At 39.9% G+C, this 27369-nt stretch overlaps 2 protein-coding genes across 6 annotated transcripts in view; one reads left to right on the top strand and one right to left on the bottom strand.

Moving 5' to 3' along the window:
- Positions 1-395: 395 nt before the first annotated feature.
- On the bottom strand, positions 396-19370 carry rpusd1 (RNA pseudouridine synthase domain containing 1). 2 transcript variants are annotated; one of them, XM_003228462.4, is made up of 6 exons: positions 19245-19370; positions 14832-15024; positions 11951-12074; positions 9443-9545; positions 7885-7986; positions 396-5936 (listed from the first exon to the last, which is right to left on the bottom strand). In XM_003228462.4, the coding sequence occupies exons 2-6, from the start codon at positions 15011-15013 to the stop codon at positions 5545-5547; spliced, it is 903 nt and encodes a 300-aa protein (XP_003228510.2). In that variant the 5' UTR covers positions 15014-15024; positions 19245-19370; the 3' UTR covers positions 396-5544. The 2 variants fall into 2 exon arrangements, with proteins under 2 accessions (XP_003228510.2, XP_062820282.1); XM_062964212.1 differs by lacking the exon at positions 7885-7986.
- Positions 19307-27369, top strand: part of chtf18 (chromosome transmission fidelity factor 18) — a 30363-nt gene continuing 22300 nt past the window's right edge. Inside the window, exons 1-9 of one of the 4 annotated variants that reach the window (XM_008122159.3) lie at positions 19307-19436; positions 19679-19775; positions 22131-22373; positions 23377-23518; positions 24573-24753; positions 24875-24964; positions 25068-25120; positions 25391-25523; positions 26743-26949. In XM_008122159.3, the coding sequence (XP_008120366.2) occupies positions 19682-19775; positions 22131-22373; positions 23377-23518; positions 24573-24753; positions 24875-24964; positions 25068-25120; positions 25391-25523; positions 26743-26949 (1143 nt within the window). In that variant the 5' untranslated portion in view covers positions 19307-19436; positions 19679-19681. The other 3 variants (XM_008122155.3, XM_008122158.3, XM_008122156.3) reach the window with 3 other exon arrangements.

Genomic DNA, 27369 nt, shown 5'->3' with positions numbered 1-27369 from the left:
GCAGACTAATACTGAACTTATGGCTGCTGTATTTAATATTCCATAATAATAATAATAATAATAATAATAATAATAATAATAATAATAATAATGATGATGATGATGCATCTCCCAAGTTAGACTCAAAGCAGACTAATACTAAAAACCATGCAATGGGTAAATGAAAACCTAAACTATATAAACATTAATATACAATGAAATATAGGACTTACATAGTTAAAATCAACATGAAAAATCATGCAATGGGTACATGTAAACCTAAAGCACAGAAACATTAAAATAGATTTACATACAAGACTTATTTAAAATACATAGAAAACCATTTTAAAAATCCTCTGCTAAACCACATCAAACTCGGCAAAATTAAGAATGAAAATCCATGGACACAATACAGCGGAGTTTGCTGCGTGTGATTTTTATTTCTGCAAACACCCAGATATGTGAAACCATAAATAATTAGAAACATTTCGAAGTTTTACAAACACACCAAACTGTACGCGACATTGAAATAGACAAAGAAGTGAATTCACATCATCCACAAAATTCGAAGCAAGGGTTACGTTCGAGCAGCAAAACCAAAATGTTCTTCCATTTGTGATCGTTTTATCCTAAAATAGTTTTCTCTCTCGCAATTAATAAAATATCATCTTATCTCATATATAGAATTCAGAAATCTAAAACATTCCCAAATCCAAGACAGTGGCAGCAACAGTGACACCTTTGGTTTCCGATTCATGCACAAAAATATTTGCAATGTTGTATATAAAATAATCTCCGATGAGACGTATAAGGTGCATACATGAAACGTAAATCAATAAAGGATACTTTTGCAATTGCGTGATAGTCAACACTCACAATTCAACGCCTGAGTCCCTTATGGAATGTATATAAACCTTTCCAAAATCAATGGGAATGTGACCTTTCAAGGACCAAAGGAGCGGGTTGCTGAAAGTTTTCCAGGCTGTATGGCCATGTTCCAGAAGCATTCTCTCCTGACGTTTCACCCACATCTATGGCAGGCATCCTCAGAGGTTGTGAGTTCTGTTGAAAACTAGGCAAGTGGGGTTTATATATCTGTGGGTGGGAGAAAGAACTCTTGTCTGTCGGAGGCAAGTGTGAATGTTGCCAATTGGCCAGCTTGATTAGCACTGAATGGCCTTGCAGCTTTGAAGCCTGGCTGTTTCCTGATCGGGGGAAGTCTATGGTCCGTCTTGTGGGTTTTGGGGACAATCTGGAAAGGAAAGGTGTTGATGCAAGAATGGCAAACGCACACTGGCAGCAATGTGCCCTGAGAAAACAACTTTGGAAGATTTTCCGCCCGGTTTTTGGATGAAATAATTGTGGATGACGACCGCAGGCAGGTGCGTCTTCCTTACTGCAATGGCACCATATATATATATGCTGGCTAAAGGAGGCAAGGAGGTGGCGGACACCAAGGAAGAAAAGGTCTAGTGCAAAGCAGGTCGGAACAGCGGTCGTTTCCCAAAAGGACAACAACGTCAAATCCAGGCTTTGGATTTCATTTAGAAAAGAACCACGGCTACACAATATATTCAAGAACCGATCTACACAAGGGGAAGGTCAGATTATCCTGCATGTATTTACCTGGACGAGTGTTGCAAAGCAATACTGAGATATATTGAATGAGAAGTGCAAAATCCACAAGTGCATGTAGAATTCATGCAGTTTAGAATCAATGCCCTTTCACTGCCAGGGCTCAATGCTATGGACTCCTGGGAGTTGTAGTTGTGCCAAACTGCAGCTCCCGTTGAGGGCTGAACTACGACTCCCATTGAGGACCGAACTACAACTCCCGCTGAGGGTTGAGATACAGCACCCACTGAGGGTCGAACTACAACTCCATTTAAGCCCAAACTATAATTCCCATTGAGGGAGGAACTACGACTCTTATTGAGAACCGAGCTACAGCTCCCATTGAGGCTGAACTACAATTCCCACTGAGTGCCAAACTACAACTCCCATTGAAGGCCAAACTACAACTCCCATTGAGGGTCAAACTATGACTCCCATTGAGGGTCGAACTACAACTCCTACTGAGGGCCAAACTACATCTCCCATTGAGGGTCAAACTACAACTCCCATTGATGGTCAAATTACAATTTCTATCGAGAACCGAGCTACAACTCCCACTGAGGACCAAATCCCGTTGAGGACCGAACTACAACTCCCACTGAAGGTCGAGCTACAACACCCACTGAGGGTCAAACTACAACTCCATTTAAGTCCAAACTATAATTCCCATTGAGAAGGAACTACGACTCCTATTGAGAGCCGAGCTACAGCTCCCATTGAGGCTGAACTACAGCACCCACTGAGGGTCGAACTACAACTCCATTTAGGTCCAAACTACAACTCCCATTGAGGGGCGAACTATAGCTACCATTGAGGCTGAACTACATTTCCCATTGAGTGCCAAACTACAAGTCCCATTTAGGGCCAAACTACAGGTCCTATTGAAGGCCAAACTATTACTCCCATTGAGGGCCAAACTACAACTTCCATTGAGGGCCAAATTACATCTCCCATTGAGGGTCAAACTACAATTCCCATTGAGAGTCAAGGTACAACTCCAATTGAGGATCTAACTATGACTCCCAGTGAGGGCCAAACTACAACTCTAATTGAGGGCCAAATTACAGCTCCCATTAAGATCAAACTACAACCCCCATTGAGAGCCGAGCTACAACTCCTATTGAGGGCTGAACTAAACTCCCACTGAGGGCTGAACTATGGTTTCCATTGAGAACCAAACTACGACTCCCATTGAGGACCAAGCTACGACTCCCATTGAGGGCCAAACTACAACTCCCATTGAGGGTCCAACTATGACTCCAACTGAGGAACAAACTATGACTCCTACTGAGGGATGAACTACAATTCTAATTGAGGGCTAAACTACAGCTCCCATTGAAGATCAAACTACAACTCTCATTGAGAGCCGAGCTACAACTCCCATTGAGGGCTGAACTAAACTCCCACTGAGGGCTGGACTACGGTTTCCATTGAGAACCAAACTACAAATCCCATTGAGCCATGGCAGTTAAAGTGGTGTCAAACGGTATTCAGTCGACAGTGTAGATGCACCCCGTTGGTAGGCTTTTCTTCTTTTTCTTTGCAACCTTGAGCAGTAATTTGCTCCGAAATAAAGCCAGGGATAGTATGCAAGAGGAAAAGGACAGTTCAGGCCTCCGTTTTCCGTGAATAGTCCTTTCTACCGAAGACAAAACAGCAAATGCGGAGGGACGGTTGTGCAAAGGAGTGTGCAAATTTACGCACAAAGTCTATTTTGAGTGCAACCAACGCGTTACGTGATCAGCACAAATTCTACTTATAAGACACATTTGCAAAAATACTCCTAACCTACTCTATACCTGGATATATTTAGAAAACAATTGGCAAATAGTGGACGCAGTGAGGACCGGAAAGGGACATGCAGAAGCAAGGAGACAGGATCCGCATGCGAGGCAACCCCCCAGGTCTCATTTAAGGCACATTTCCAACCTTCTTAACCCAAGAAATACTTCTTGTCTGGGCAGCTGGTCATTGTAGTAAATGAATCCGTTCTGGGTTTTAGTCCAAACATCGGGGATCTCTCCAAGGTGCAAACTATAGTTCTATGCTTGTTGTGTCTTTGCTTTTGTCTCGTGTATTTTATTATGTGCATGGTTCAATACATGCTTTTATGATTGTATTTTAACTGTTTTAATATGTGCTCTGATAGATGGGTGTGACTATGTGGTGGGTAATAAATAACAATTAATTTAAATATACTATTATTTTAATATGTTTTAAAGATGATGTTTTTCAAGAAAGTGTGTTGGGGAACAGTAGTAAAAATGCATTATTATTATTATTATTATTATTATTATTATTATTATAGAACAATAAGATCTACAAGAGATATGCTTTTATTGTTGTTTGTTAACTATGCTTCGATATGTGCTTTTATAGATGTCTCTGACAATATGGTGTGTCGAAGGGAGGGGTGAGTAATAAATATCAATAAATAAATATAACTACAGTAGAGTCTCACTTATCCAACACTCGCTTATCCAACGTTCTGGATTATCCAACGCATTTTTGTAGTCAATGTTTTCAATATATCATGATATTTTGGTGCTAAATTCATAAATACAGTAATTACTACATAGCATTACTGTGCATTGAACTACCCTTTCTGTCAAATTTGTTGTATAACATGATGTTTTGGTGCTTAATTTGTAAAATCATAACCTAATTTAATGTTTAATAGGCTTTTCCTTAATCTCTCCTTATTATCCAACATATTCGCTTATCCAACGTTCTGCCGGCCCGTTTACGTTGGATAAGCGAGACTCTACTGTATTATTATTATTAGAGGTGGGTAATAAATTTAATTAAAATTATTATTATTTTTAATTGTGTCAGAAGCCACATGAGATCATACTCCAAGTCGCTTCCAGTGTGAGAGAATTGGCTGTCTACAAAGACATTAACCAGGAGATGCCCGGATGTGTTACCAGGAGGCTTCTCTCATGTCACCCCAAGCTAGAGCTGACAGATGGGAGCTCACCCCGTCTCGAGGATTTGAACTGGCCACCCTCAGGTAAGCAACCCAACCTTCATGTCAGCAGTTCAGCCGGAACAAGGATTTAACCCACTGCGCCACCGCAGCTCCCAAATTATTATTATTATTATTAGTAGTAGTAATAATAATAATACTGGAGACAAAAATTAAAGGATCCTTGTCTTTATTATTAGTAGTAGTAGTAGTAATAATGATATAGACAAGGATCCTTTAATTTTTGTCTCTATGTATATACTTTTACACATTTTAACTATGCTTTTAATATGTGCTTTTATAGACAGATATGACTACATGGTGCCCCACCTCGATGATGATTATTATCACAATTTTTCCTATTTATTTCTCCCATCAACGTAATATGTTGGTCAGTATTTATGATTTCTAAACTGATTTTAATGTATGGTGTATATTGTATTTTTATGTTTGTGGGTTTTTTTGTGTCAGGAGCAACTTGAGAAACTGCAAGTCGCTTCTGGAGTGAGAGAATTGGCCGTCTGCAAGGACGTTGCCCAGGGGGCGCATAGATGTTTTTGATGTTTTACCATCCTTGTGGGAGGCTTCTCTCATGTCCCCGCATGGAGCTGGAGCTGATAGAGGGAGCTCATCCACACTCTCCCTGGGTGGGATTCAAACTTGGCAGCCTTCAGGTCAGCAGCCCAACCTTCAAGTCACGAGGCTTTAACCCACGACTCCACCGGGGGCTTCTAATGTTTATGTTGTTGTGGTGTTGAATGATTGCCAATTTCGAAGCTGCTCTGAGTCTATAGTAAATAAATAAATACATATGTGAGTAAAAGGGGGCTAACCGTCAATAAAAATGGGCAGCGTTCAAAACTGTAAACGGATCCAAATCTTGCTCTGGAATCGGGAACATTTGGGGTCCATTTGGAGACGGATTGGGGTGCAAAAGGGATACGAGACCAGTGCTGTATCCGAATAAGCCGGACGATGCCTCCTCATTCCGGGGCCCACTCGGCCAGCCATTCCCGGCATTGGGTCCCTTGCTCTTCTGTCTCGGGGGTCTCTACTTCCTGGGGGGCTTCAGGGTTTTGGGGCCCGTCCGCCTCGCTCCCTGTTCCTTCTGCCCAGGCGCTCTTCTCTTTCAGGTGTTGGATCAGGTCGTCCAGCCGGTGCACAGTCTGCTGCGGCATCCAATGGCTGTCCAAAGTGGGCACAAAGGGGTCCGGGGCACTGACCTCGACCAGCTCCTTGGCGGTGGGGATGCGCAGGTAATAGGCGTGGAGCATCATGCGGAAGGGGCCGCCGTCCGTCTTCAGGCTGTAGGTGAAGTCGCCCACAATGGGGTGCCCCACGGCGCTGCAATGGACCCGCAGCTGGTGCGTCCGGCCTTAGGGAAACCCAAAGAGATCACATTCTAGATCTATCTATATATAAAAAAGAGTGATGGCATCAGGGAAGCGGACAAAACAACAAAACTACAGGACCCCTAACCTTGAAATTTGACAACACAACCCATCATTCACGGCTCTAGGTTGATACAACAAAAAGAAAAGAAAAAATAAAGTCCTAATTAGAGGGAGAGGAATAATAGTTTTTATCCAATTGCTGCCAGTTAGAAGGCTAAGCTTCGCCCACTTGGTCTCCTAGCAACCTACTCAGCCCAGGGGACTGGCACAGTTAGGCCTCACTTAGGCCTCTTCCACAGATTATCAGATTTTAACTGGATTATATGGCAGTGTAGACTCAAGGCCCTTCCACACAGCAATATAACCCAATTAGAATCTTATATTATCTGCTTTGAACTGGATTATCTTGACTCCACACTGCAATATAATCCACTTCAGTGTGAATACTAAACATAAAGACAACCATACAACAGACATTCAATACCACCACTACCTCAACAATTTCTCACCAACACCACCAGACAACGCCACAGCAACGTGTGGTCAGGCACAGCTAGTAGCTATATATACTACTAGCTGTGCCCGGCCACGCGTTGCTGTGGCGAAGTTTGGTGGTATGGGAAATAAAGTATTGAGGAATTGGTGGGAGTTAAGGTAAAGGGTAACGGTTTTCCCTTGACATTAAGTCCAGTTGTGTCCGACTGCACACTGAAGTGAATTATATGGCAGTGTGGAGTCAAGATAATCCAGTTCAAAGCAGATAATATAAGATTCTAAATGGGTTATATAGCTGTGTGGAAGGGCCTTGAGTCTACACTGCCATATAATCCAGTTAAAATCTGATAATCTGTATTTTATAGGCCTAAGTGAGGTCTAACTCTGCCTGTCCCCTGGACTGAGTGGGTTGCTAGGAGACCAAGTGGGCGGAGCTTAGCCTTCGAACTGGCAGCAATTGGATAAAAACAATTATTCCTCTCCCTCTAATTAGGACTTTATTTTTTCTTTCTTTCTAAGTGAGACTCTACTGTGTACACACACACACACACACACCTACGTATATGTATGTGTGTGTGTGTGTGTGTGTATATATATATATATATGTATATGTGTGTATATCTATATTTATATCTATACTAGCTGTGCCTGGCCACGCGTTGCTGTGGCAAAGTGGTGGTGGTATTGGTTAAAAATTGTTGTATAATTTTTATTTGATGTTATTTGTATTTTTAAATCAATTTTATTGTAAGTTATCTTTTTATTTATTATATTTTAATATTTTCTTGTATTATTTTTTAGTTATTTTCTGTTATTATCGTATTTTATTGTATTAATTTTTTAGTGTTTTTAAATTTTTTTAGTGTTTTTTATTATTTTTTATTGGGTTGCGAGTAGACAAAGTTGGAGGAGCTTAGCCTTCTAACCTGCAGCAATTGGATAAAAGCAATTATTCCTCTATCTCTAATTAGGACTTTATTTTTCTTTTCTTTTTGTTGTATCAACCTAGAGCCGTGGATGATGGGTTGTGTTGTCAAATTTCGAGGTTGGGGGGCCTGTAGTTTTGTTGTTTTGTGGGTCGCCGTGATGCCATCACTCTTTTATATATATAGATATGGGGTCTAGGAGTCTTAATGCACCACAAGCTGAACATGTCAATAGTATGATGCTGCAGCCAAAAGAGCCAATGTGATTCCCCAAGTCTATTAATATAGGCTATGGCTTGACAGGATATATATATATATATAGATAGAGATATAGAAGAGAAAGGGATCTAGGAGTCCTAGTATACAATTCTAAGCTGAATCCATTTAAACATTAAAAAGTACCTATTTTCTGTAAGAGCTACTTTACTTTGGAGGGTGGTGGATTCTCAACCACGGGGGTCAGACAAGAGGAGTAAATCCCTAATACCGAAACATAAAGGTCTCTTACCAGTCAGCGGCTGCAGGAGAACCTTGCTCACAGGGTCGCCACTATAGAGCCCATGCTCAAGGACCGTCAGCTCCGATTGGCAAGGCTTGGGGTTTTCGCAACCTGTTCAAAAGAATTAGGGATCGTTATTCTATGCCAGGGGTCCCCAAACTAAGGCCCGGGGGCCGGATGCAGCCCTCCAAGGTCATTTACCTGGCCCCCGCCCTCAGTATTATAATATAATATTTTTGTATTAGATTTAATAATATAACATATTGTATATACATATAATATTGATAATAATATTATGTTATACAATATAATACTAATAATAATACCATATAATAATATTAATTGTATGTTATATATTACACTAGCTGTGCCCAGCCATGCGTTGCTGTGGCGAAGAATGGTGGTATGGGAAATAAAGTATTGAGGAATTGGTGGTAGTTAAGGTAAAGGGTCCCCTGAGCTGAGTGGGTTGCTAGGAGACCAAGTGAGCGGAGCTTAGCCTTCTAACTGGCAGCAATTGGCTAAAAACAATTATTCCTCTCCCTCTAATTAGGACTTTATTTTTCTTTTCTTTTTGTTGTATCAACCTAGAGGCATGGATGAAGGGTTGTGCTGTCAATTTTCGAGGTTGGGGGGTGTTTACTTTTGTTGTTTTGTCCGCTGCCGTGATGCCATCACTCTTTTATATATATAGATAACATATACAGTAGAGTCTCACTTATCCAACGTAAACGGGCCGGCAGAACGTTGGATAAGCAAATATGTTGGATAATAAGGAGAGTTTAAGGAAAAGCCTATTAAACATCAAATTAGGTTATGATTTTACAAATTAAGCACCAAAACATCATGTTATACAACAAATTTGATAGAAAAAGTAGTTCAATATGCAGTAATGCTATGTAGTAATTACTGTATTTACGAATTTAGCATCAAAATATCACGATATATTGAAAACATTGACTACAAAAATGCGTTGGATAATCCAGAACGTTGGATAAGCGAGTGTTGGATAAGTGAGACTCTACTGTAATAGTATAGTGGTATAGTTCAATATAGAATTATATAATGCTAATATTGTGCTATGCTAATAATATAATATATTGTATGTACATATAGCTGAGTCCCCTTCAGGGTGAGAAGGGTGGGATATAAATGTAGTAAATAAATGCAGTAAATAAATAATTAATTTTAGACTTAGGCTCGCCCAAAGTCTGAAATGACTTGAAGGCACACAACAACAACAACAATCCTAATTAACTTGACTATCTCATTGGCCAGTAGCAGGCCCACACTTTCCATTGAAATCCAATAGGTTTATGTTGGTTAAAATTGTTTTCATTTTTAAATATTGTATTGTTCTTTCGTTGTTGTTGTTGTTGTTGTTTCACTACAAATAAAACATGTGCAGTATGCATAGAAATTTGTATTTTTTTTCAAATGATAATTTGGCTCCACAACAGTCTGAAGGATTGTGGACCAGCCCTTTGTTTTAAAAGTTGCATAGACCCCTGTTCTATGCAATAAACACACCAATACTTTTGCACAGAGCTCAATGAATGTCTCCTACCTTCGGTGCCTTCGATGCACATCATGTGGGTCATTCCCTCGGTGGTGTTCTTCCCAATGGCATATTCAATGGTCAGCTTGGCCTCCTGGACATGGCCCCGCACCTGGCCAGGAAAAGGGGGCAAATGAAGACCTAAACAGACAAAATTCCCCTTTGGTAAAGGAGAATATCAACTGGCAATTTGTTTCATGCTATGGGTTCATGGGAGTTATAGTTTTCAAAGGCCTCCTCTGCCAAAGAGTGCCGAACTACAGCTCCCAAGACTCCATAGCATTGAGCCAGGGCAGGGAAAGTGGTGTCAACACAGAGACCTAAGGGGAGGGGGCTACCCTTCTGACTGACAGCCAGGGGGAGAACGGCTCTTCCTCGTCCTCTGTAATTTGGAGTTTATTTTTCTACTTTTTTATTGAAAGACATAGATTGGATGACTATGTCTTTTGTGGCCAAATTTGGTGTGATTTGGTTCAGTGGTTTTGTTGTTTACTCTATGGGGAAAAACGCACATTATTTATTTATTTGCTACATTTATATCCTGCCCTTCTCACCCCGAAGGGGACTCAAGAGCAGCTTACAAATTAAATTTACATACAATATTATATTATTAGCATAGTACAATACTGGCAATAAATTACTATATTGTACTATATCACACCAACCCCCAGAGTCAGACATGACTGGACTTAACGTCAGGGGAAACCTTTACCTTTACCTTTTTTACTATATCAATATATTGTAATAGTATTAGTAATTTACATATGAAATATAATATTTATTTATTTATTTATTACAATATTTATATCCTGCCTTTCTCACCCAACAGGGGACTCAGGGCGGTTTACAATAAAACGCATACAGTAGAGTCTCACTTATCCAAGCTAAATGGGTTGGAAGAAGCTTGGATAAGCGAATATCTTGGATAATAAGGAGGGATTAAGGAAAAGCCTATTAAACATCAAATTAGGTTATGATTTTACAAATTAAGCACCAAAGCATCATGTTATACAACAAATTTGACAGAAAAAGTAGTTCAATACGCAGTAATGTTATGTTGTAATTACTATATTTACGAATTTAGCACCAAAATATCACGATATATTGAAAACATTGACTACAAAAATGGCTTGGATAATCCAGAAGCTTGGATAAGTGAGGCTTGGATAAGTGAGACTCTACTGTATAAAAAAATTGTATAATACACTATAAATCAGTTAAAAATTAAAAAAATAATTTTAATATTAATTTTAAATTATTTTAATTTTAAATTATTTTAATAATTTTAATATATTTTAATAATATAATTAATATTATTATATTGTATTATTAGTATTATATCATATTACAATATAATATTATGATTTTAATAAATATAATAAATATAATATAATAATAAAACATTACATTTATATATATATATAGATATAGGTATAGATCAGGCTGACTTAATATATCTCTCTCTATATAGATATACAAACATATGGATACAGTATATAGATATAGATATACAGTGGAGTCTCACTCATCCAACATAAACGGGCCGGCACGACATTGGATAAGCGGATATGTTGGATAATAAGGAGAGATTAAGAAAAAGCCTATTAAACATCAAAATAGGTTATGATTTTACAAATTAAGCACCAAAACATCATGTTATACAACTAATTTGACAGAAAACGTAGTTCATTACACATTAATGCTATGTAGTAATTACTGTATTTATGAATTTAGCACCAAAATATCACGATGTATTGAAAACATTGACTACAAAAATGCGTTGGATAATCCAGAACGTTGGATAAGCGAGTGTTGGATAAGCGAGACTCTACTATATATCATATTATAATATAATATTATGATTTTAATAAATATAATAAATATAATATAATAATAAAAACATTACATTTATATATACAGTAGAGTCTCACTTATCCAACACTCGCTTATCCAACATTCTGGATTATCCAACGCATTTTTGTAGTCAATGTTTTCGATATATCGTGATATTTTGATGCTAAATTCGTAAATACAGTAATTACTACATAGCATTACTGCATATTGAACTACTTTTTCTATCAAATTTGTTGTATAACATGATGTTTTGGTGCTTAATTTGTAAAATCATAACCTAATTTGATGTTTAATAGGCTTTTCCTTAAACTCTCCTTATTATCCAACATATTCGCTTATCCAACGTTCTGCCGGCCCGTTTACGTTGGATAAGTGAGACTCTACTGTATATAGATATAGGTATAGATCAGGCTGACTATAGATCAGGCTGAGCTATCTATCTATATAGATATACGAACATATGGATACAGTATATAGATATAGATATACCTATGTATAAATATAGAGATATAGATCAGGCCGCCTTAATATCACCCTACAGATATATGGGGGGCCAGACCACACAACTGAAGCAGGCAGGACCACACAATTGAAGCCCTCCCGACAGATGCCCATCCACCTCCTCTTATAAAGGAAGAGATCTCAAAGCCGAGGGCCGCTTACCAGCGCAAGGTAGGCTTTGGTCACCATCCGCTCCTTGAAACACTTGTATGCGCTGCCAGCCGCAGCTTTGTTGAGAGCCACGCATAATGCGCCGCTGGTGGAGAAATCCAACTGGTGACAAAACCTAAAAGAACAAGAGAAGTTGTGTTTCCGCCAGTTGCCTCTCTTCAATCAAAGAGACCAGAATTGCACAATTCAATCAGGAGCACATTGGCGCGTTTCATTTCGTTGCTACCCATATTGTATTACTTTCCTGCACTATATACCCTGTTTCCCCGAAAATAAGACAACCCCAAAAAATAAGACCTAGTAGAGGTTGTGCTGAATTGTTAAATATAAGGCCTCCCCCGAAAGTAAGACCTAGCAAAGGTTTTGTTTGGAAGCATGTCTGCCAAACAGAATACCAGAGCATGCAGGATCGGTAAATGTACATACCAGTTGTACATGGAAATAATGGTAGTAACAAGAAATTCTTGATAGGATTCACAGTTTGTCTGGTTATGTTGGTTTGTGATGGCAACTACTGTATAGTCTATATATATAAAAGAGTGATGGCATCATGGCGACCCACAAAACAACAAAACTACAGGCCCCCCAACCTCGAAATTTGACAACACAACCCATCATCCACGCCTCTAGGTTGATACAACAAAAAGAAAAGAAAAATAAAGTCCTAATTAGAGAGAGAGGAAAAATTGCTTTTATCCAATTGCTGCCAGTTAGAAGGCTAAGCTCCTCCAACTTGGTCTCCTAGCAACCCAATAAAAATAATAAAAACACTAAAAATTAATACAATAAAATACTATAATAACAGAAAATAACTAAAAATAATACAAGAAAATAATAAAATATAATAAATAAAAATATAACTTACAATAAAATTAATAAAAAATGCAAATAAAGTCAAATAAAAATTACACAACAATTTTCAACCAATACTACCACCACTTTGCCACAGCAACGCGTGGCCGGGCACAGCTAGTATATAATAAATGTTCAAATTTTTTTGTTCAACAATAAATGTGAATTCTTCTTCATGGAAAAATAAGACATCCCCTGAAAATAAGACCTAGCACATCTTTAAGAGCAAAAATTAATATAAGACACTGTCATATTTTTGGGGAAGCACGGTAGCAGTGTAGATGGGGTCTAAGAGCCAAGATCCATAACACTGAACTGCAGCAGATTCTGTAATGTGGATTATAGAATGTTATTACAGATCTCAGGCTGGATCTATACTGCCCTATATCCCATGATCTGACCCCAGATTATCTGCTTTAAACTGCATTATAAGAATCTACACTCCAAGATTTTTTTTTTTTTCATTTTTTTTTTGATTTTTTTATTGTTGTTTTGTCATCTTATCCCACTCCCACCCTCCCACCCTCCCCTCCTTGTACATACACTTTATACAACAAACTACAGAAGTTACATTTGAAATATCAATCTCAATCTTAATTTTTCCACTCCACATCTTAGTACATTCTCTAAATAGTTCTTAACTGGTTCCCACACCCCCTTGATTATTGCAATATTTCCAATTTTATCTATATTATTCCATTTGCAATTTGTGATTTCTACATTTAACATATCAATTATATACTTATACCAATTCGTCAGAGTCCATTTTGTTTTATCTTTCCAACCGCTCACTAAAACAATTTGTGCACATGCTATTAATTTGTCAATCATTTTTTCTTTTTGTATATTCTTCACTTCTGTTATCCTTGCATGTAGTACATTTCTATTAACTATTACTATTTGTAGATTTAGCATTCTATTGATTTCTCCTTCAATCATTCTCCAGTATTCTTGCACCCGATCGCACTCCCATATCATATGATTGAACACCCCTCTTTGTTCACAACCGTGCCAACACCTATCTTTCATCCCTGGTAAAAACCGTGAAAGTTGTGCAGGAGTTCTGTACCATTTTTGTAACATTTTCCTTCTTGCTTCCCTTAATACATTGTACTTTTCTTTTGCTATATTACTTATTTCCCTTTGTATATCTTCCCTCTCAATTTCCATGTCCATTCTCCATGTTTGGAAAATTTCCTCTACTATTTCTTCTTTTACCGTTATAATTTGTTCATACAGATCTCCTGCCACCTTCTTTTCCTCTCTCAAACATTTCCTAATCGCCTTCTCAAATGGACTGTCCTGTTCTCTAATTTTTTCTCTCAATCTAAAAATTTCCTGTCTTATAGCCCAGCTTTGAATCCAATTCCCTGATCCTATCCAATTCTGAATTTCTTTTTGTTCTACAGGGTCTCCATCTATTGTGTACAAATCCTCCACTAACCTTTTCCCTCTACTTTCAATTGATCTCAATGTTCTGCCTATAATTTCGTTGTTATTGTAATTAATTTGCCATATAGTTGCCATCTTATTCTCATTGCCTGGACTTAGCTTCTTCTTTCTTTTTTTCCACACTTTTATTGTTCCTTTAAAAGGTTCCTTAAATTCTGCTTCTTCTCTCCTACTCCATTCCCTAAATATTATTTCTTTTTCTTTAGTATTATTTATTATCTTCTCCATATTTGCCCATTTTTTTTTAGTATACTGTATTTCCAATAATCTTTGGATTTGAAACGCATCGTGATAGACTTCTAAACTTGGAATCCCCCAGCCTCCCTCTTCCTCTTTTGCATTTAACCATCTACACTCCAAGATAATCTGAGATAAGCAGATAATCTGGGATCAGATCCTGGGGTATAAAGCAGTGTGGAAGGGGCCTCAAACATAATTCAGTCCAACCTGAGACCATGCAAGGATACACAATCAAAGCACTCCCGACAGATGGCCATCCAGTTCAGAGTGCTCTGAGAGAGAAGTATTTTTTTTCGGTCGGAGACCCTGATTGTTACTTTTTACGCACCGAAAGCCATAATAAGTGTCCGGGTCGGCCAGCTCCGGGAAACGGTGCTTCAGCTGGCTCTGCAGGGTGAGCTTTTCGTACCACATCTTGCTGTCGATGCGGACGTCCCAGTGTTTGTTGACCACAATGAAGTCCGCGCTTTGGTACAGGATGGAGAGGTTGTCCAGGCTGACTGGCTCCATGGCAGGGAATCCTAAAGAGAAAAGACTTCCACGCTCAGCCCCAAAAACATGTGGGTTCTGCACTCTACATATGCTCATTGGCACTCATTTCCAAGATAAAAACATTTAGATTTTGCAATGGGACTAGCTTAGCACTCTGCACATGCTCATTGGCACTCATTTCCAAGTGAAAAACATTTAGGTTTTGCAATGGGACTAGCTTAGCACTTTGCACATGCTCATTGGCACTCATTTCCATGCTAAAACATTTGGGTTTTGCACTGGGAATAGCTCAGCACTCTGCACATGCTCATTGGCACTCATTTCCATGCTAAAACATTTGGGTTTTGCACTGGGAATAGCTCAGCACTCTGCACATGCTCATTGGCACTCATTTCCAAGTGAAAAACATTTAGGTTTTGCAATGGGACTAGCTTAGCACTTTGCACATGCTCATTGGCACTCATTTCCATGCTAAAACATTTGGGTTTTGCACTGGGAATAGCTTAGCACTCTGCACATGCTCATTGGCACTCATTTCCAAGTGAAAAACATTTAGGTTTTGCAATGGGACTAGCTTAGCACTTTGCACATGCTCATTGGCACTCATTTCCATGCTAAAACATTTGGGTTTTGCACTGGGAATAGCTCAGCACTCTGCACATGCTCATTGGCACTCATTTCCAAGTTTAAATCATTAAGATTTTGCAATGGGACTAGTTCAGCACTCTGCACATGCTCATTGGCACTCATTTCCAAGAGAAAAACATTTAGATTTTGCAATGGGACTAGTTTAGCACTCTGCACATGCTCATTGGCACTCATTTCCATGCAAAAAACATTTAGATTTTGCAATGGGACTAGTTTAGCACCCTGCACATGCTCATTGGCACTCATTTCCAAGATAAAAACATTTAGATTTTGCAATGGGACTAGTTTAGCACTCTGCACATGCTCATTGGCACTCATTTCCATGCAAAAAACATTTAGATTTTGCAATGGGACTAGTTTAGCACCCTGCACATGCTCATTGGCACTCATTTCCAAGATAAAAACATTTAGATTTTGCAATGGGACTAGTTTAGCACTCTGCACATGCTCATTGGCACTCATTTCCATGCAAAAAACATTTAGATTTTGCAATGGGACTAGTTTAGCACCCTGCACATGCTCATTGGCACTCATTTCCAAGATAAAAACATTTAGATTTTGCAATGGGACTAGTTTAGCACTCTGCACATGCTCATTGGCACTCATTTCCATGCAAAAAACATTTAGATTTTGCAATGGGACTAGTTTAGCACTCTGCACATGCTCATTGGCACTCATTTCCAAGTGAAAAATATTTAGATTTTCCAATGGGACTAGTTTAGCACTCTGCACATGCTCATTGGCACTCATTTCCAAGTGAAAAACATTTAGATTTTCCAATGGGACTAGTTTAGCACTCTGCACATGCTCATTGGCACTCATTTCCAAGTGAAAAACATTTAGATTTTCCAATGGGACTAGTTTAGCACTCTGCACATGCTCATTGGCACTCATTTCCAAGTGAAAAACATTTAGATTTTCCAATGGGACTAGTTTAGCACTCTGCACATGCTCATTGGCACTCATTTCCATGCAAAAAACATTTAGATTTTGCAATGGGACTAGTTTAGCACCCTGCACATGCTCATTGGCACTCATTTCCAAGATAAAAACATTTAGATTTTGCAATGGGACTAGTTTAGCACTCTGCACATGCTCATTGGCACTCATTTCCATGCAAAAAACATTTAGATTTTGCAATGGGACTAGTTTAGCACCCTGCACATGCTCATTGGCACTCATTTCCAAGATAAAAACATTTAGATTTTGCAATGGGACTAGTTTAGCACTCTGCACATGCTCATTGGCACTCATTTCCATGCAAAAAACATTTAGATTTTGCAATGGGACTAGTTTAGCACCCTGCACATGCTCATTGGCACTCATTTCCAAGATAAAAACATTTAGATTTTGCAATGGGACTAGTTTAGCACTCTGCACATGCTCATTGGCACTCATTTCCATGCAAAAAACATTTAGATTTTGCAATGGGACTAGTTTAGCACTCTGCACATGCTCATTGGCACTCATTTCCAAGTGAAAAATATTTAGATTTTCCAATGGGACTAGTTTAGCACTCTGCACATGCTCATTGGCACTCATTTCCAAGTGAAAAACATTTAGATTTTCCAATGGGACTAGTTTAGCACTCTGCACATGCTCATTGGCACTCATTTCCAAGTGAAAAACATTTAGATTTTCCAATGGGACTAGTTTAGCACTCTGCACATGCTCATTGGCACTCATTTCCATGCTAAAACATTTGGGTTTTGCACTGGGAATAGCTCAGCACTCTGCACATGCTCATTGGCACTCATTTCCAAGCGAAAAACATTTAGATTTTGCAATGGGACTAGTTTAGCACCCTGCACATGCTCATTGGCACTCATTTACAAGTGAAAAATATTTAGATTTTGCAATGGGACTAGTTTAGCACTCTGCACATGCTCATTGGCACTCATTTCCAAGATAAAAACATTTAGATTTTGCAATGGGACTAGTTTAGCACTCTGCACATGCTCATTGGCACTCATTTCCATGCAAAAAACATTTAGATTTTGCAATGGGACTAGTTTAGCACTCTGCACATGCTCATTGGCACTCATTTCCAAGTGAAAAATATTTAGATTTTCCAATGGGACTAGTTTAGCACTCTGCACATGCTCATTGGCACTCATTTCCAAGTGAAAAACATTTAGATTTTCCAATGGGACTAGTTTAGCACTCTGCACATGCTCATTGGCACTCATTTCCATGCTAAAACATTTGGGTTTTGCACTGGGAATAGCTCAGCACTCTGCACATGCTCATTGGCACTCATTTCCAAGCGAAAAACATTTAGATTTTCCAATGGGACTAGTTTAGCACTCTGCACATGCTCATTGGCACTCATTTCCATGCTAAAACATTTGGGTTTTGCAATGGGACTAGCTTAGCACTCTGCACATGCTCATTGGCACTCATTTCCATGGCAAAACATTTGGGTTTTGCAATGGGACTAGCTTAGCACTCTGCACATGCTCATTGGCACTCATTTCCATGCTAAAACATTTGGGTTTTGCACTGGGAATAGCTCAGCACTCTGCACATGCTCATTGGCACTCATTTCCAAGCGAAAAACATTTAGATTTTCCAATGGGACTAGTTTAGCACTCTGCACATGCTCATTGGCACTCATTTCCAAACTAAAATCATTAAAATTTTGCAATGGGAATAGTTCAGCACTCTGCACATGCTCATTGGCACTCATTTTCAAGCAAAAAACATTTAGATTTTGCAATGGGAATCTGCATTGCAAGAGTCATTGAATCAGCACTCTGCACATGCTCATTGGCACTCATTTCCAAGCGAACAAATTTAGATTTTGCAATGGGACTAGTTTAGCACTCTGCACATGTTCATTGGCACTCATTTCCAAGCTAAAAACTTTTAGATTTTCCAATGGGACTAGCTCAGCACTCTGCACATGCTCATTGGCACTCATTTCCAAGCGAAAATCATTAAGATTTTGCAATGGGAATAGCTCAGCACTCAGCACATGCTCATTGGCACTCATTTCCAAGTGAAAAACATTTAGATTTTGCAATGAGAAGAACTCAGCTCTCTGCACATGCTCATTGGCACTCATTTCCAAGCAAAAAACATTTAGATTTTGCAATGAGAAGAACTCAGCACTCTGCACATGCTCACTGGCACTCATTTCCATGCTAAAACATTTAGATTTTCCAATGGGAATAGCTCAGGACTCTGCAAATGCTCATTGGCACTCATTTCCAAGCTAAAATCGTTAAGATATTGCAATGGGAATAGCTCAGCACTCAGCACATGCTCAATGGCACTCATTTCCAAGCTAAAACATCTAACTCCCCTGATTTCATAGCATTGAGCCATGGCAAAGTGGTGCCAATGTGCATTAATTTTACAGCGTAGATGCATCCCTAGTTGTCTTAAACTGCTAGGGAATCCTGGGATTTGTAGTTTTGCAAGGCCCCTCGTCTTCTCTTGCCTCACCAAACTGCAACTCCCAGGATCCTTTGGCATTTGAGGTAGGAGTAAAGCTGCATTCATTCTACAATGCAGATGCCATTGTAGCAAATAATACCTTGCAAAACTACAACTCCCAGCATTCCCTTCGCGCGTCCCCCACAATCAAGGCACTCACCTGTGCGACTTTTTTTGCAAGGCCGTTTTGGAAAGAGCAAGAAATGAAGGAAGGTAGGAAGGCTGGGGCTACATTGCAAAGCATTGCATTTGCAGCTTGCAGTGGAATCCCCGGGCCCGGGCAGGTCAGGTGGGAGCCAGCCAATCAGCGCCTTCCTTGGAACATTCACCCGGAAATGCAAGCCCAGCGCGCGTAAGTTTGCAAAAGGGGGAAAAAGGAAGCCAGCAGCTGTGCGTTTTATATATTATTATTATTTGCATTTGCATTTGCATTGCAATTTCATTATTTGGTTGCATGCATGCATAGAAGATTTAGTCCCAAAGGTTTTGTGATTTTGCATTTTTCCCTTTTCCTGTGTATTTATTATTTTTCCCCCTTTTTCCTCTCCATTGCAAAAGGAAAGGAGTCCAGAGACTCGTGCATTTCTATTACAGTTTATGGAAGAGTATTATCAGCAGGAACTGTATGGCATTGAAGATGAGTTCGAGGAGCAGTTTGCAGATGAGTTGGAAGTTTTGGCTGAGCTGGAAGGTGAGGACCTGAAAACTGGCTTTTGGGGTGCATCTGCATTGGGGAATTAACGCAGTTTGATACCGCTTGGATGATGGAAATTGCTGCCAGGGAAAGGCACTGCACAATCCCCTGGTTTCCAATTTCTTCTTCTTATTATTATGGTGAGATTCTATAGATGATGATAATGGTACTACAGTATTTTATTGTTGTTGTTACTATTATTATTGAGGTGAGACCCTATAGAACAGGGGTCCCCAAACTTTTTAAACAGGGGGCCAGTTCACGATCCTTCGGACCATTGGAGGGCCGGACTATAGTTGGCCACCGAGCAATAAATAATAATAATAATAACAACAACAATAATAATAAATAAGAGGGTTGGAAGAGACCCTTTGGGCCATTGAGTCCAATCCCCCTTTGACTTTGTGCACCGAAAGCACAAGCAAAGCATCCCTGACAGATGGCCACCCAGAATCAATGTTAATAATAATAATAATGGCTGTAACAGAAGAAGAGACCCCTTGGGTCATTTAGCCCAACCCCCTTCTGCCCTTGTGCCGTGGGGGCCGGATAAATGGCTTCGATGGGCTGCATCCGGCCCCCGGGCCTTAGTTTGGGGACCCCTGCTATAGAAGATGATAATGATACTTATACCATATTATTATTATTAATTATTATGATTATTATTGAGGTGAGACCCTATAGATGATGATGATGATAATGATCATGATACTTATACCATATTATTATTATTATTATTATTATTATTATTATTATTATTATTATTTATTATGACACAGCAAACAAGATAGATATGCTGGATTTCGTATCACAAAATCACAAGTCGAACACTTTCCAAGTGTCTAGGACTATGTGATGTATTTTTGGATGATGCGTGCAGATCCCAGTAGGGTGGCCTTTTGCAGTTGGCAAATCGTGATTTTGTCAATGTCTATTGTTTCCAAATGCCGGCTGAGATCTTTTGGCACGGCACCCAATGTGCCCATCACCACCGGGACCACCTGCACTGGTTTCTGCCAGAGTCTTTGAAGTTCAATCTTGAGGTCCTGATAGCGGCTGAGTTTTTCCTGTTATTATTATTATTATTATTAATTATTATTGAGGTGAGAGTATTGATGATGATGGTAATTATGATTCTACCATATTATTATTGAGGTAGGACTATTGATGATGGTGACTATGATGGTTTTACCGTGTTTCCCCGAAAATAAGACAGTGTCTTATATTAATTTTTGCTCCCAAAGATGTGCTAGGTCTTATTTTCAGGGGATGTCTTATTTTTCCATGAAGAAGAATTCACATTTATTGTTGAACAAAAAATGAACATTTTTTATATACTGTACAGTAGTTGTCATCACAAACCAGCATAACCAGACAAACTGAATCCTATCAAGAATTTCTTGTTACTACCATTATTTCCATGTACATCACACTATGGTAGGTACATTTACCGATCCTGTATGCTTGGTGTTCTCTTTGGCGAGCATGCTTCCAAACAAAAACTTTGCTAGGTCTTACTTTCAGGGGAGGCCTTATATTTAGCAATTCAGCAAAACTTCTACTAGGTCTTATTTTGGGGGGATGTCTTATTTTCGGGGAAACAGGGTATATTGTTGTTGAGGTGAGACTATATTGATGATGGTTGTGATGATTATACCTTATTATTATTATTATTATTCAGGTGGGACTCCGTAGGTGATGATTATTCTGATGATTATACCAAATTATTATTGTTGTTATTGAGGTGGGACTCTGTAGATGATAGTTGTGTTGATTATATCACATTATTATTATTATTGTTATTAAGGTGGGACTATAGGTGATGATGATGATGGTAATAATGATTATAACTTATTATTATTGTGGTGAGACTACTGATGATAATAATATAGTATAATCGTCATTACAATTTTTATTATTATTGTTCATATGCATCTTGCATTGCATGTTGTCCCGCTTTTAATATGGTCTCATCAGTTTATTATTCTGTGCACCTTTAAACACTGAGCAAATTGCTTCTTTGGACCGTAATATAGTTTTGATTTATTTATTATTATTATTATTATTATTGACACAATGACATAGTATGACACAGCAAACAAGATAGATATGCTGGATTTCGTGTCACAAAACCACAAGTCGAACACTTCCCAAGTGTTTAGGACTGTGATGTATTTTTGGATTATTATTATTATTATTATTATTATTATTTTACTGTGTTGTTACTGTATTTTTAAAGAGTTGCCCAATGTTCCATCAATTATCATAAAGGATGAGGCTTGGTTGCTTGTTAAAGAGATATTTTAAGATGTTTTCTTGCTAAGATTGGACTTAATTCTCTCTTTCTGGCAGAGGAAACCCCTCCAGCTCCATCCCATAAAGTCTCCAAACTCCGGAGCCAAAAACGGACCTTTGAGGAAGCTCTGTGTGCAGCGGATTTGGATAGGAAACCCACTGTCGTAGGTTGCCATCTGAGCATCAAAAGGGATCCTAAAGATCCCGCCCTCCCAAATGGCAAGGAAAATGCCCCAAGTCCAGAATGCCTCCCAATGCATGCAGAAGATCCACCACTCGATGAATATGAAGCCATCCAAAGTAAGTTTACAGATTGTGCTCAATGTAATCTCCCTTCTGCAAAATGCTTGGGGTACAGTCTAGATATATCCCAAAACAGCATGGAAATGGGAACAGTCTAAATGGTCTTTGGAGTTCCCTTCCAACTCTGTGACGCTAAAATGGGACTACAGTGTTCCCACACTTATCGCGCGGGTTACGTTCCAGGACCACCCGCAATAAGTGAAAATCCGTGAAATAGGAACACTATATTTATTTTAATATTTATACATTATTTTAGTAGTTATACACTATTTTAAGTCTTTATCTACCAATCGTGTGTTGATAAATCGCCTCCTTCTCCTCCCGTTGCCGCTTGGGCCGGGCTGTGGCGTAGCTGGCTAGTAACCAGCTGCTATAAATCACTACTGACCGAGAGGTCATGAGTTCGAAGCCCGGGTCGGGTTAAGCCTCCGACCATTAATAGGCCCGGCTTGCTGTTGACCTATACATCTCCGAAAGACAGTTGCACCTGTCAATTAGGGAAATTTAGGGACACTTTATGCGGGAGGCTAATTTACAACACCATAAAACTGCCAGCAAAACACGAGGAAAGGAATGAGGAAGTACAGCCACTACTGGACGGTGAAGCAACAGCTCCCCCTGTGGCCGGAATCGTGAAGCTGGAAAAATGTTAAAAATGCCTCTGAGTCTGTCTAATGTATGTTGTTTGTCTGTTGGCATTGAATGTTTGCCATATATGTGTTCATTGTAATCCGCCCTGAGTCCCCTTCGGGGTGAGAAGGGCGGAATATAAATACTGTAAATAATAATAAATAAATAATTTTCTCTCCCTTTGGCTTATCCTTCCTCCCTTTCTTAGGCTGTAAATTGTAATTTTTTATGATTTATAGTAGTCTTTTAGAACCGAGAAGTAGTGAGGGAACACTGTATAGCCTTTGTATTAGTTTGGGATGATAGGAATTGTAAAAAACCTATCTTAGGTCTGTAAAAGCCATGTTTCTCTTCTTCTCGGGCCCGAAAGCTCCCAAGCCAAAGCGGCAGAGGTGCCTTGAGGCCGTGAAGAAGCTGGACTTCGGAACCAATGACGGAACGGATGCCAAAGTTCCTTGCAAAGGGGACGTCTCTCCTCCTCTTTCGCCCCCTTCGGAACCTCAGGATGCAAGGTGAGCTCTAGGAGAATTTTTAAATGATTTTTTTATTGTGTTATTAGCTGTAAATACAGTGAAAGCGAGGAAAACAAATATGTAAAGATAGTAAGAAAAAGTGGGGAGAAATGAGAGAGAGAAGAAGAGAGAGAAAAAAGAAGTAAAAAAATTAAAAGGGAGAAAAAAAAGAAGTTAAAAAAAGGGAAGGAGGGAGTGAGTGTCCTCTTGATGATTTTAGATTGTCGTTGTCAATTTTCTTGTCTGGTATTAACAGTCCTAATACTTAGATCAGATAAGTCTATTGTTAGTTTGTATCCGTCTTTTCAAATGAAAGCTCTGAAGCCCGACCAGTCTGTTTTTTCCTTGAGGTCTCTTAGTCTCTGAGTCAAAATGTCCATTTGGATTATGTCAAATAATTTTAAGATCCAGTCATTAATAGTAGGTACCTCCTTTTGCTTCCATACTCTGGCTAGCACTAGTCTTGCCGCAGTTCCAATAAGGAAGAGCAGTTTATCTTGGTTCTTGTTCAGTTTTACATTTGGTATGGCTAACAGATATGTTTCGGGTGATGACAGGAGCTTGGTTCCTAATATTGTTTGTGTCGCATTGTGAACATTGTTCCAATATTCTTTAATTTTTTTACATTTCCACCATTGATGGTAGAAAGTTCCTACTTCCTTATTACATTTCCAACATTTGTTCGAGATGTGCTTGCTAAAATTAACTAATTTGGCAGGGGTGTAGTACCATCTGAAAAACATCTTGTACCAGTTTTCTTGAATTTCTGTAGCTGAGGTGTATTTTATTTTTTTTAATTCCAGATATCTTCCCATTGATTGGTGTTTATACTATGTCCAGTATCTTGGGCCCACTTTATCTGACAATTTTTAATTTGTTCCAGAGATTAATAGAAGTTTTAAAGGGTGGAGTGACTGCTCTCCTGCGGCAGGGAGTTCCGCAGTTTCAGTGTCAGCAGACGGGCGGCTTTTGGGGGCGTCGTTTTCACCTCGATCTCAAAATACAATGTCAGATCTGACTGCTCTCTTTTTTGGGGGTATCCTGTTTTTTGCAGAACCCCAAGCTTCATTTCCCCAAACACTTCAGGGCTGGACGGCATGGGGCCCTTGCGGGTGACGCCCCCAAACAGAAGGGTGCTTCGGAGGCCCCCCATCCTGGAGGACTACGTCAACGTGACCTCGACCCACGGCACCCGGGTCTTCATGGTGGTGAAAGAGGACCCCAACAAGCCAGAGGTTACACCCCCCCCCCCTGTTTTGGGGTTGTTTGGGGAGGAAAGGGGTGGCCTTTCATTCTCTTCCAACCAGGTTCCGATCCAGACCTGTTTCCATGAATATGTGTCTGGTGTCTCCCCAGATTTCCAGCTCCATTGGGCAGAATGGAAGAAGGCCGCTTCATCTACTAGGAGTTCCATTTTCCTATTTAAAGGAGCAAGTAGCGGAAGAGGTATTGCCATTGAGCCATTGCAGTTGAAGTGGTATCAAACTGCATTAAGTCTGCATTAAGATATTTTGTGAATCTCTTGGGTTTACCTTTCTTTGTTTCCCAGCGTCGGAAGCAGATCCATGCATCTTCGCAGCTGCTGACAGAGGTTCTGAACAGGTGAATTACAATATTTCTTAAGGATTTGGGTGCAGATTCCAATGGGAGAACTCCAAGACTTGTGAGCCGTGTTCCAGGCCATGGCAGAATCCGGTCCGGGTTTTGAAATGGCTTGAAGGAGCTCTCCATGGTGCTGAATCTCCTTAGAGCGCTCCTTTTGACTTTGACCTAAAACCTGGAGTGGATTCCTTTTGTAGCTTGCATGGATCACCTCTCCACTGAATAAACAACCAAGATTTCTGCTCTGTTTTTCAACTTTCCTTCTTGTAGCTGCCTCGGCGATGAAGAGGAGCCTGCGATGGAGGAGGAAGCTGCAAAAGAGGAAGGGGACGAGGCCACTCCGCATTCCCTTTGGGTCGACCGGTTCAGTCCCAGGCATTATGTGGAGCTGCTCAGTGACGACGTAAGGACCTCCCGTCTCTAGGATTTTCATTGAAGTCGATCCTAGAAGTTGCGTGTTGGGGACACGCTTTTGAGACACACATCCCTTCGCGACACAGCCATTCAGTTTGACTAGCAAGCCGGGGGTTGAACCAACCCCTTATAAGAGTTTAATACTATATATTATATAATAATATAATACAGTAGAGTTTCACTTATCCAAGCCTCACTTATCCAAGCCTCTGGATTATCCAAGCCATTTTTGTAGTCAATGTTTTCAATATATCGTGATATTTTGGTGCTAAATTCGTAAATACAGTAATTACAACATAACGTTACTGCATATTGAACTACTTTTTCTGTCAAATTTGTTGTATAACGTTTTGTTGCTTAATTTGTAAAGTCATAACCTAATTTGATGTTTAATAGGCTTTTCCTTAATCCCTCCTTATTATCCAAGATATTCGCTTATCCAAGCTTCTGCAGGCCCGTTTAGCTTGGGTAAGTGAGACTCTACTGTACTATATATTATATAATATTAGTATATGGCAGGCCAGTGGCATCTCCTCTGGAGATTGAATGGCCATCCCTTGGGAGGGATTGTATTGTGTCTTCCTGTCTGGCTGAAGGTGGTTGGACTAAATGCCCTTTGGAGGTCCCTTCGAGTTCTAGTGAAGTATAGACTGCCTTCTCTGGAGGTTTTTGAACTGGGGCTGGATGAATATCTGTTGGGAGGGATTGGATTGTGTCTTTCATAGCTAAAGGATGTTGGACTAGATACCCTCTGGAGATTCCTTCCAACTCTAATGAAATATAGACTGCCTTCTGTGGAGGCTCTTTAATTGATGCTGGATGGCCCTCTGTTAGGAGGGCTTTGACTGGGTCTCCCTGCTTGGCTGAAGGGGGTGGACTAGATGCCCTTTGGGGTCCCTGCCAATTCTAGTGAAGCATAGACTGCATTCTCTGGAGGGTTTTGAACTGAGGCTGGATAGTTATCTGTTGGGAGGGATCGGATTGTGTACTTCATACCTGAATGAGGTTGGACTAAATGCCCTTTGGGGGGGGGGCTTCCAACTAGTAAAGTATAGGCTGCCTGGGAGGCCAGTGGCATCTTCTCTGGAGACTTTTGAAGTGAGACTGTAGGCCCTCTGTTGGGAGGTCTTTGACTGGGTCTCCCTTCCTTGTTGAAGGGGATGGACTAGATGCCCTTTGGGGGTCCCTTCCTCCCTTGTCTCTTCCAGTTCACGAACCGCTGCCTGTTGAAGTGGCTGAAACTGTGGGATCGGGTGGTGTTTGGGAGGGAGCAGCCCCCTAAGAAGGTCCGCCACGAAGCCACTCCAGCACCCCGTCCGGCCAAAGAGCAGTCGAGCAAATGGAAATCCAAGGCCCAAGCCACCGAGGAGGCCCTGGAAGCCCAGCTGGACCCCCAGAACCGGCCCAAGTACAAGGTCAGAACCCCTAGGACTTTTATAATATTTTATTATCCACAAAAGTTTTCAAAGAAAATAGTGTTGCAACACAGACCCCTTAAAGCGCCAGACCAGACGTTAGTAAAAATACAGTTTATTAGTTCACAAAAGGAGCCCAAAAACAAACTCAAAAGGCTCAGAACACTTAATCTTCAGTGTGAAACACAGAATTCCCAGCAATCAACACAAAACCCCAGACCCTGGAAAATAACCAGCATTAAACCGGAGTATAATCTGGTTTGAAAACAAACTTTCTAAAACAACAAAGAAGGCACTCCAATTCCCAGCAGGACATCAGCAGGCAGGAATAGACGACCAGCAGGGGCTCGAAGTCACCCAAACACAGTGTCGATGTTGTTGAGTCCAATCCGGGTCAGGGAAGGAGAAGTCAGCAATACG

The sequence above is a fragment of the Anolis carolinensis genome, unplaced genomic scaffold (assembly GCF_035594765.1).
Source record: "Anolis carolinensis isolate JA03-04 unplaced genomic scaffold, rAnoCar3.1.pri scaffold_13, whole genome shotgun sequence".
NCBI classification, from domain to species: domain Eukaryota; kingdom Metazoa; phylum Chordata; class Lepidosauria; order Squamata; family Dactyloidae; genus Anolis; species Anolis carolinensis.
The sequence above is the reverse complement of the archived record's forward strand: the minus strand, read 5'-3'. Positions and strand labels throughout refer to the sequence as shown.

Coding starts and splice junctions, on each gene's coding strand:
- rpusd1 (XM_003228462.4), bottom strand. CDS start 15,013: ATGGAGCCAGTCAGCCTGGACAACCTCTCCATCCTGTACCAAAGCGCG. Junction 9,546..11,950: donor CCAAAGCCTACCTTGCGCTG/GTAAGCGGCCCT, acceptor TTTCCTGGCCAG/GTGCGGGGCCATGTCCAGGA. Junction 7,987..9,442: donor GTGCATCGAAGGCACCGAAG/GTAGGAGACATT, acceptor TCTTTTGAACAG/GTTGCGAAAACCCCAAGCCT.